This window comes from Ochotona curzoniae, unplaced genomic scaffold (genome assembly GCF_017591425.1).
Source record: "Ochotona curzoniae isolate NIBS_2020 unplaced genomic scaffold, NIBS_Ocur_1.0 contig_2861, whole genome shotgun sequence".
Lineage (NCBI taxonomy): Eukaryota > Metazoa > Chordata > Mammalia > Lagomorpha > Ochotonidae > Ochotona > Ochotona curzoniae.
In genome coordinates, this window is record NW_024465620.1 from 3274332 (window position 1) to 3283625 (window position 9294).

At 61.8% G+C, this 9294-nt stretch overlaps 1 protein-coding gene across 1 annotated transcript; it reads right to left on the reverse strand.

The window, feature by feature from the left end:
• Positions 1-437: 437 nt before the first annotated feature.
• On the reverse strand, positions 438-8351 carry HSPBP1 (HSPA (Hsp70) binding protein 1). The gene is made up of 8 exons (XM_040978097.1): positions 8264-8351; positions 7700-7981; positions 5549-5753; positions 3601-3825; positions 2267-2422; positions 2085-2181; positions 1653-1764; positions 438-751 (listed from the first exon to the last, which is right to left on the reverse strand). The coding sequence occupies exons 2-8, from the start codon at positions 7904-7906 to the stop codon at positions 677-679; spliced, it is 1077 nt and encodes a 358-aa protein (XP_040834031.1). The 5' UTR covers positions 7907-7981; positions 8264-8351; the 3' UTR covers positions 438-676.
• Positions 8352-9294: the final 943 nt, after the last annotated feature.

The window sequence follows — 9294 nt, forward strand, 5'->3', positions numbered from 1 at the left end:
CGTGAGCAGAATGAGCTGGCATGATTGGGGCCAGGGAGCCAGGATCTGAGGAAATGGTGTGTAGCTTTTGGCGCGAGCCCCTAACTGTGGAGTCAAGGGCTCCCTCTCGCTCAGGCTGCAGAACTGGTCACTCGGACACAGAACGGCCTCCACACCACACCTGGCTGCAGTGCCGACCCAGAACCACTGCCCGCCTCTTTAACGCACCGGTCCTGGCTGCCTCCATCCCCAGAGCCAAAGGGGTTCTGCTTAGAGGAAGCGGGTCACATGGTCACTACAAGGCATGCTGGGAAGCAATGGAGGAACCGGAGTCTCGTGGTTGCTGCAAGGCACCCTGAGAAACAACCTCCAGAGGAGGCACCCTTCCGGTCTGGCTGGCAGAGAGGCTGGCAGCACAAAGGGGTGCCGTTCGGAGAGGAGGGGCAGGAGAGCAGAGCTGCACAGTCAAGAGCAGCACTTTATTCGTCCCACAGCTCCCAGGTCCCCCATGTGCTCTCCATGCACGCCCAGAGGAGGAAGTAGAAGGGAAAGGGTGTGAGGGCGAGCAAGGCAGGGATCTCCCAGGGACCCACACGGAGAACCCCGGCACGCCTGGCACCCAGGCACCAGCCAGGCCCAGCAGCGGCTCCGGAGAGGGCCACGAGGTCAGGGCGAAGGGGCCGAGTCACCCGCAGCCTCATCGGTCCATGCTGTCATCCGTGGGGCTGGAGAAGCAGGTCTGCAGCAGCTTTTCACAGAACTCCAGCTCCTCCTGGAGGTGGGGGAAAAGAGAGCCCTGAGCCCCCAGCCCCCCAGAAACCACGGGCTTCCCCAACTGCCCTCACCAGCCTGGATCAGCTGGAGTCCCAGCTGTGGGGCAGCCCTGTCTCTCCCTGCCCAAAACCCCTTCCGTGGACACAAACCCAGCAACAGGCAGGACAGGCGAGCTACATAATAACAGGCATGTCCATGACAAGAACAGAATGTAGACTAAAATGACAGCCGGCTGCTTGGGGGACGGGAGAGTTCTTGTGATTTCCAGCACAAGATCCTGACACTTGGCACTGAAGAGCTTTTCTCTTGCAAAGAGCCCACTGCAGGGACCTGTGTGCAGCCGAGTGGACGGCTCCAGCTGGGTCTGCTGCTGACCCTATGGGGCAGAGGCTCAGGGGACCGCGTGCCTGCCACCGACCCGTGTTGGGCTGTGTTCCTGTCCCCACCCTGCCGTGGCAGGCATTTGGGGACTTCTGTTAACAGGCTTATTTCTTTGAAAGCGTTAAAGATGGAACTATCTCACTACCCAGATGGCCGTCCCAGCTGAGGGCAGGGGTAAGGAGCTTCTTCCAGGTCTCCCAGGAAGTGGAGCAACCGGGAAGTCAGTTGCTAAAACCAGCACACAACAGATAAACAGGCAAAGGATATAAACAGTTCCTAAGAAAAAAGAAATGGCCAATTGCTACAAAGTGGCTGGGAATGCTGCTTTCCAGCAAGAAAAATGTCACCCTGAAGTCCCCTTGTCCTGGCCAGGACCCAGGTTGCTGGCAACACTGTGGTCCCAGTGTCGAAGGGTGGCAGCAACATGGCACCAGCTGACCCCTCACCCTCATGTCCCCAGCAGGCGGCAGCAACCACTGGCCCTGGAGGGGACCCCACGCTGGGGCCCAGCCACTCACCTGGTATTCCTCATGCTGCTGCAGCAGCTGGCAGCGGTGGCGGAGCAGCTCCTCCAGGCCCAGCTCGGGCTCCCGGCACTCACGCACCCCCTGGGGGAAGTCTGTCACCAGGCTGTGGGCGACATGGGAGCAGACCTAAGACCTAGGACCTGCTGCTGCTCCCACGGGGACCTGGCCATTCAACTACCCCGCAGGGGACAAGCATTCCACACTTCCTGCTGCCCGCCAGGGGTCAGGAAGAGGGTCGTGCAAAGCAGGGACACTTTTGTGGACACTAATGTGCTCATCTTGTGTGTGAGGAGGCGGCAGAACAGGAAGCTTTCCTTCCCTGGGGAGACTGCCACAGCACCCACACCTGAGCACATCCACGATGCCTCCCCCATGGCCCCAGAACCCTCCTCGACAGGCAGACCACAACCCCAGGGTCCCCACCTGCACAGGGCTCCGAGCACATGCTCATGGAAGGGGCTATGCTCTGTGCGTACAAGGGCCACCAGCTGCTGGACCATCCCCATGGAGCACAGGGTCCCTGGGGAGAGAACCAGGGTGGTCAGAGGGACAGCCCCAGCCGCACCCCCCTCCGGCGACCCCCATCCTCCCTCGGGGCCACCCACCTTTGTGCTCGGGGTGGCCCACCAGCAGGTTCTGCAGCAGGAATGCTGACTTGACCTTGAGCTTCTGCACCTGTTGCTGCATGGCCCGCATCAGCACAGAGAAGCCGTCGAGACGCAGAAACTGAAGCAGCCCGGCCTCCTGCTCCCGCACCAGGCCTGCAGAAGGGCAGGACAGGGTCACGGTGCCCACCGTCCTCCGTCATCCCCACTACCCAGTGACCTCACTGGGGATGGCTACCATGCAGTCAACAGCCGCTGAGCACTTGGCACGGGCCAATTGCAAACAGGAACTGACTCACTGCAACCTGAAGGAGCCACAGCTGTGCAAACACGGTCAGTGCCACTGCACCTCACACTGGCCTCAAGGACATGGCCTGCAACCTAGGGGGACCCCGTGTGTAGGGGGTGCCAAGTCTGGAAGAAGACACGGCGGCTGTGTGCACTCTATTAACTGCATGCTGAAGCTACAAGAGTTCTGCTAGGGCGAGTGCCTGGCCCAGGAGTCAGCATCCCCACATCCCACAATGGAGTGCTGGTCCAGTCTCGGCTCCACTTCCCACCCAGCTTCACTGTAGCACACACCCCGGAAGCCAGGAGACACTCCCATCATGGGGGAGACCTAGGGGCTCACGGCTCCTGGTCCTGGCCCGGCCCTGCCTGTGGCCTGGGAAAGCAGTAGAAGACGGCCCAAAGCCTTGGGATCCTGCATAGGAGACCCGAAAGAAGCTCCTGCAGGTGGCAGAGGTGCTGTAAGGCATAGGGATCCCACAGACAGGTGCCCGACAAGCAAGGAAATGCTGGGTTCAGACTCCTCTTGGCGTGTTCCTATGGGGCCTCCTTAGCCAGTACCCTCTCTGTGGCAGGGACATGGCTGTCCCCACGTCACATGGTATGAGAAGACTGAGTAAATTCATCCCCCGCTGGGAGCCACCCCACTTCCCCCAAGCACAGCCCACTGACCCAGCACCCTTCTCCCAGGAAGCAGTGGGACGACAGTCCAGCCTACATGCCAGGCCAGACCCCCTGTCAGACGGACAGGACGGCAGCCCCCCACAGGCCTGTCAGCATGGAACTGCATTGCGAGCACACAAGGGGCAAGGCTGGAGGGTGTTGCGAGGACCCACAGCGCCTGAGCTAGCCTCACGCAGACAACACGCCGGGGCCAGCACAGCTGTGTCCACAGTGCTCAGGACTGACCCATCACCCTCGGCGACCAGCTGCTCCGAGCAGTGGGGCAACAGATGGAAGACCACTGCCCCAGCATCCAGCACAGAGTCCCGAGGAGCCCCAGGCCGCACCTCACCCACCTGCCCGCAGACCCGGGGGACACTCACAGGAGATGGCGAAGAGGGCCTTGACACGCACCGTGTCACAGGCGTCCCGGTCGAGCAGCCGCAGCAGCTTGCGCAGGGCGCCGAGGCCCAGCACCTGCTCCTGGATGGCGGCCACATTCTGGCTGCACGTGCCGATGAGCTGTGCCGCACGCCACCGCAGCCCGGCCGCTCCCGCCTCCAGGTACCGGCCCACCAGGAGGTGCATGCCCGACAGCTGGCAGAAGTCTGGCAGGGAGCAAGGAAGGGCCGGGCGTGAGCAACTGCCTGGCTCACGGCCTGAACCCTGGGACCTGAGGCAGGGCTGCATTTGCAGTTGGGGTCCTTAGAGGGCAATGAAGCTTCAGTGAGTCATACCCAGACCCTAACTCAGTGGGATTGATGCACTGTGTTTTTAAAGATCTATTTATGTAAAAGGAAGAGTCAGAAAGACAGGGACAGAGAGAGATCTTTCATCTACTGGTTCACACTCCAAGTGACCAAGTGGCTGCGACAGCTGGAGCTGGGCTATGGCAGGGATTGGAAGTGAATCAACAGTTGGAAGATCTCGCTCTCCTTTGCTCCGTGGCTCTGCCTTTCAAGTACGTGAAAATAAAAAAAAAACATTTTTCTTGTAAGAATGAACAGAAGAGACTTGACAGACTCGCGGGGCCAACCACATGGGGACCTAGGAAAATGCTGCACCTGCAACGAAGCAGGGACACCAGCTGGGAGTCCACTCTGCCACCCTCACCAGCCGCTGCGGGAGCCTGTCAGTGGCCATCACTGTGAGGCCAGCGGGCTCCCAGGGCGTGTCGCCTCAGTACTGTCAGCGTGCCAGGCTGCCACGCACTGGATGCCAGCTCTGACCTCCCGTCTTTGTGATCATCACAACACCCCCTGGGGGAGAAAGGCACCCTAGCCCAGGTTTAGTGAGTCCTGGGACCTGCTGCTTGCCCCATGAGGATGGCGGCATGGGGGTGGCGGTGGTCCCTCCCAAAATCCTCTGGGGCCCCCTGCCTTCCTGACACAGGCCCCACAGGATGGCGCACAGGGGCCCATGTCCTCAGCATCAGCCCAGGGGAAGTGACCCAAGTGCTGGCAAGCAACTCCAAGGCCAATGGGACAATGGAGTATTTCTCAGCTATAAAATGCCATGAGAGGGCCCGGCGCAGTGGCCTAGTGGCTAAAGTCCTCGCCTTGAATGCGCCAGGATCCCATATGGGTGCCGGTTCTAATCCCGGCAGCTCTGCTTCCCATCCAGCTCCCTGCCTATGGCCTGGGAAAGCAGTCAAGGATGGCCCAAAGCTTTGGGAACCTGTACCCACATGGGAGACCCAGAAGAGGTTCCTGGTTCCCGGCTTCAGATCAGCACAGCTCCAGCCATTGCGCTCACTTGGGGAGTAAATGATCTGACGGAAGATCTTCCTCTCTGTCTCTCCTCTCTGTATATCTGACTTTGTAATAAAAATAAATAAAATATTTTAAAAAAAAAATGCCATGAGAGTTCACCCATGCAGAGCACACTCAGGAAAGAAGCCTGGCTCCCCTCAGCAGGCACAGCTCCCCTGCTCCCCGACCTGCGGGCAGGGACCTGCTCAAGTTGCCATACAGGTAGCAAGCCCCATCACCAGCCTGGGCCCTGAGCCCTGCACACCTGCCACCCTGGCTTGCCACCCTGGCAGCCCCCTCTGCTCACCGCGCTCTGCGGCTGTTTTGGCACGGCAAGCACACCCCTGCTCAGGGCCTCAGCGCTGGCCCTTCCCGCTGCCCTGTGAGCTCAGACCTGACGCTAGGCCTCCCTTAACTGCTCCACCCTCTACTCCAGGGAATGGCTGTGGACGCCTGCACATGACAAATGACGGGTGCCCAGGTATGCCAGGGAAGTGACCAGCCTAGGCTGCCACTGGGGCTGGCAGCATGGGATCTCCATGGCCACAGGGCGGGGAGGGTCTGGCCTGGCGTTGTCTACCTGCGGCGTTGTCCATGTTTTCACACAGGTCTGAAAGCAGCTCCAGGGCCCCCTCACGCTCCTGCTGGTCCGTGGCCAGCTCAGCCTCGCCGGCCGAGGAGGGCAAGGGCTGGGACAGCACACGCAGGCAACTCTTCATCTGCTCCACCTCCTCCCGCTGGCCCCGGAAGGCGGCGGACATGGCCTCCTGCAGCCACTGACGCCTCTGGGGTGTGTGTGGGGGGACACAAAGCGACACCTGTCAGTAATTTGTTAAGGAGGAATACAGGACAGCAACATCTGGGGACCCAGAGCTTTTTTTGTTCTCACTCTTCCTCAGGCCTTGGGTGGGCAGCCACCCTGCTCCTGCTCCAAGGGCAGGCGTGAGCTGGTCGGGAGCAGATCTGCCGTGTGGTCCATGTGCAGCCCGTTGATAGTGTGGGCGCCAGCAGGGGGACAGCCAGGAGGGCAGGGCCTGACACAGGATGTCTCCCCTATGGGACAAGCGTCCTGTCTCTGTGCTAGGGAGCGGTGGGCAGAATGCACAGGAGGACATCGAGCCGTGGCCCCAGCTTCCACACACAACCTGCCAGCACCTCCTTCCCTCTGGTGCGGCACCTACGGAAGTGCCCCACTGCCGACTGTCCCTGGGGAATGAAACTGCTCCCGGGGAGGGCTGCAGGCCCGCAGCTAGCCCATCATGCAGAAATCTCCATAGCAGAGACCAGCGAGGAGGTGTGGAGTAACAGGCTAAGCTACCACTTGCAACACTGCCATCCCACACAGGTGCCCAGTTCTATGGCCAGTTGCAATCCTTCTAATCCAGCTCCCTGTTAATGCAACTGGGAAAGCAGCAGAAAATGGACCAAGTTCCTGGGTCCCTGCACCCACGCAGAAGACCCAAATGAAGTTCCAGGCTCCTGGCTTCACCCTGGGCCTGCCTGGGCTGTTGCAGCCATTTGAGGAGTGAACCAATGGATGGAAGCTCTCTCTCTTTGCATAAAATCTGCCTTTCAAATTAAAAAATGAATCATAGCACAAGACAGAGCTGTACCCAAGCCCTCTGGGATGTTCTCTCACCACAAGGCTGTTCTGCCTCCCAAGCACTACCAGCATCCTACAAACCCTCCTCTCAGGCACTTGTGGGACCTGACCTTCAGGCCACAACGACCCCAGCCTGGCCTGCCCCCACCCCCTTGGGCCCAGTCCCGGGCCTGTCATTCCCACCTCCTCACTCAGAGGCCCCTCAGCCCACCCCCGGGGCCCCTCGTCCTCACCTCCTTGCTCAGGGGCCCCTCCTCCTCACCTCCTCACTCAGGGGCCCCTCATCCTCACCTCCTCACTCAGGGGTCCCTCATCCTCACCTCCTCACTCAGGGGCCCCTCATCCTCACCTCCTCGCTCAGGGGCCCCTCGGCCCGCTCCTGGGGCTCCCTGTCCTCACCTCCTCGCTCAGGGGCCCCTCCTCCTCACCTCCTCACTCAGGGGCCCCTCGTCCTCACCTCCTCACTCAGGCGCCCCTCATCCTCACCTCCTCACTCAGAGGTCCCTCAGCCCACCCCCAGGGCCCCTCGTCCTCACCTCCTCACTCAGGGGCCCCTCATCCTCACCTCCTCACTCAGGGGTCCCTCATCTTCACCTCCTCACTCAGGTGCTCCTCATCCTCACCTCCTCACTCAGGGATCCCTCATCCTCACCTCCTCACTCAGGTGCCCCTCGTTCTCACCTCCTCACTCAGAGGCCCCTCGTCCTCACCTCCTCACTCAGAGGCCCCTCATCCTCACCTCCTCACTCAGGCGCCCCTCATCCTCACCTCCTCACTCGGGGGTCCCTCATCCTCACCTCCTCACTCAGGGGTCCCTCATCCTCACCTCCTCACTCAGGTGCTCTTCATCCTCACCTCCTCACTCAGGGGTCCCTCGGCCCGCCCCCAGGGCCCCTCGTTCTCACCTCCTCACTCAGGCGCCCCTCCTCACCTCCTCACTCAGGGGCCCCTCGTTCTCACCTCCTCACTCAGAGGCCCCTCGTCCTCACCTCCTCACTCAGAGGCCCCTCGTCCTCACCTCCTCACTCAGGCGCCCCTCATCCTCACCTCCTCACTCAGGGGTCCCTCGGCCCGCCCCCGGGGCCCCTCATCCTCGGACCTCCTCACTCAGGGGCCCCTCGTCCTCACCTCCTCACTCATGGGCTCCGGAGGCGGCTCCGGCTCCTCGGAGCCCGCCGTGACGGCCATCTGCAGCAGGCCTTGCAGGTTCCGCGGGGGCCGGGAGTTGCCCGCGCCGCCCGCCGAGGAGCCGCCGCCGCCGCCCGAGGAGCCGCCCTGCGAGGCCGGGGGCAGCGCCAGGGGGAGGCGGCCGCCTCCAGAGCCTTCGTCCGCCATGCGTGCGTTGTGGGATGGAGAAGGCGCTCACGGTGCAGGCGTCCCGGGAGTCCCGGCGGGGCGGTTTCGCTGGATCTGCAGACGAGCCGACGCTTCAGGTGCGCGCGGAGCCCCGGCATGGTCCCGGACACGCACTGACCCCCAAAGCCGCCAGCATCTCGTCGTCCTCCCAGCAACAGGCCCCACCCACTCTGCCTAGCAACAGCCCCATCTCCCCTCGGCTGCGCGAGTGCCCATCTCCTAGCAACCCCTCTGCCATCCTTGCAGGCAGCAAGGCCTGCCCCTCGGTCTCCTCGGTCACCCTAGCAACGGGTCCCCTCCTCTCCAAAGGCGCCGACGGAGCGGGACCGGGCTCACCTCCAGCACCTCCAGCCGCGGCCGATCCCTAAACCCACACTCGCCCGCACCTGACGCCGCTGGGCGCCGCCATCTTGACAGGAACTACGCACATCGTGCCCGGAAGTGCCGTTGCATCCCCGACGCGGGGACGAAGCGGCGGCTGAGGCCGGTCATCGCGGGGTTCCAGGATCCTTCCCGCCGGGCGGTCTCGCTCCTCCCGGATGGGCTCCTCCTCCGCCTGGACTCCTCCTCCTCACCCGTCCTGGGACCGTCCCCCACGTCAGGCCCCGCTTCCGGGGTGAAGGGCACCCCACCCGCACCCTGGTCCCCACCCCAATTCTAGGCCTTCCGGCCCCTGCCAGGGAATCCCACCTTCTCTTGCAGCCCCGCTCCTGGCTTTAGGCCCCGGGCCACTCCACGCACCGTTCCTGCAGGTGTGGTGTCGCCCCCCAAGCCTACATTTTCCCTCCATCTGGGCATCCACCTTGTCTTCTGAAGCCCTAGGGGTCTCACCCCTGATATTCTGGGGAGCCGCCTGGAGCCCTCCTCTCTCCACACTGGTCCCTGCAATGGGGATGCCAGGTGACTTGAGAGAAGCCGAGGATTCTGTGCTGACCATGGGGCCCAGGCGTGGGAGTCTCCTAGGGCCAGCCTGGTGGGCCCAGGTGCTACAGTGGACAGGGCTTAGGTAAACCCCGGCCTTGGTTCTGGAGAGGGGGCAATCCCCCTCCAGACCAAGGTTGTTGGTTCATGTCCCAGTTTACCACGCAGCTCCCAGCTAACATGCCTGTGAAAGCAACGGAGGAAAGCCACAGGGCTTGGGTCCGTATACCTGTGTGGGAGACCCAGAGGAAGCTCCTGACTCCTGGCTTCAGCCTGGCCTAACCCTGACCGTTGCAGCCACTTGGGGAGTGAACCGTTAAATGGAAGATCTCCGTTTCCTTCTCTCTATAAATCTAACTTTACAATAAAAATATTTTTAAAGATACACTTATTTTTATTGGAAAGATTTGCACAAAGAAAGAGAGGCAGAGAAAGATCTTCCATCC

Excerpts from the sequence above, each read along its gene's own strand:
- HSPBP1 (XM_040978097.1), bottom strand. The coding sequence starts at position 7,906 with ATGGCGGACGAAGGCTCTGGAGGCGGCCGCCTCCCCCTGGCGCTGCCC. Across the intron at positions 2,423-3,600 it reads GGCCCTCTTCGCCATCTCCT|GCCTGGTGCGGGAGCAGGAG; the intron begins GTGAGTGTCCCC and ends GCCCTTCTGCAG. Across the intron at positions 1,765-2,084 it reads GTGCTCGGAGCCCTGTGCAG|CCTGGTGACAGACTTCCCCC; the intron begins GTGGGGACCCTG and ends TGTCGCCCACAG.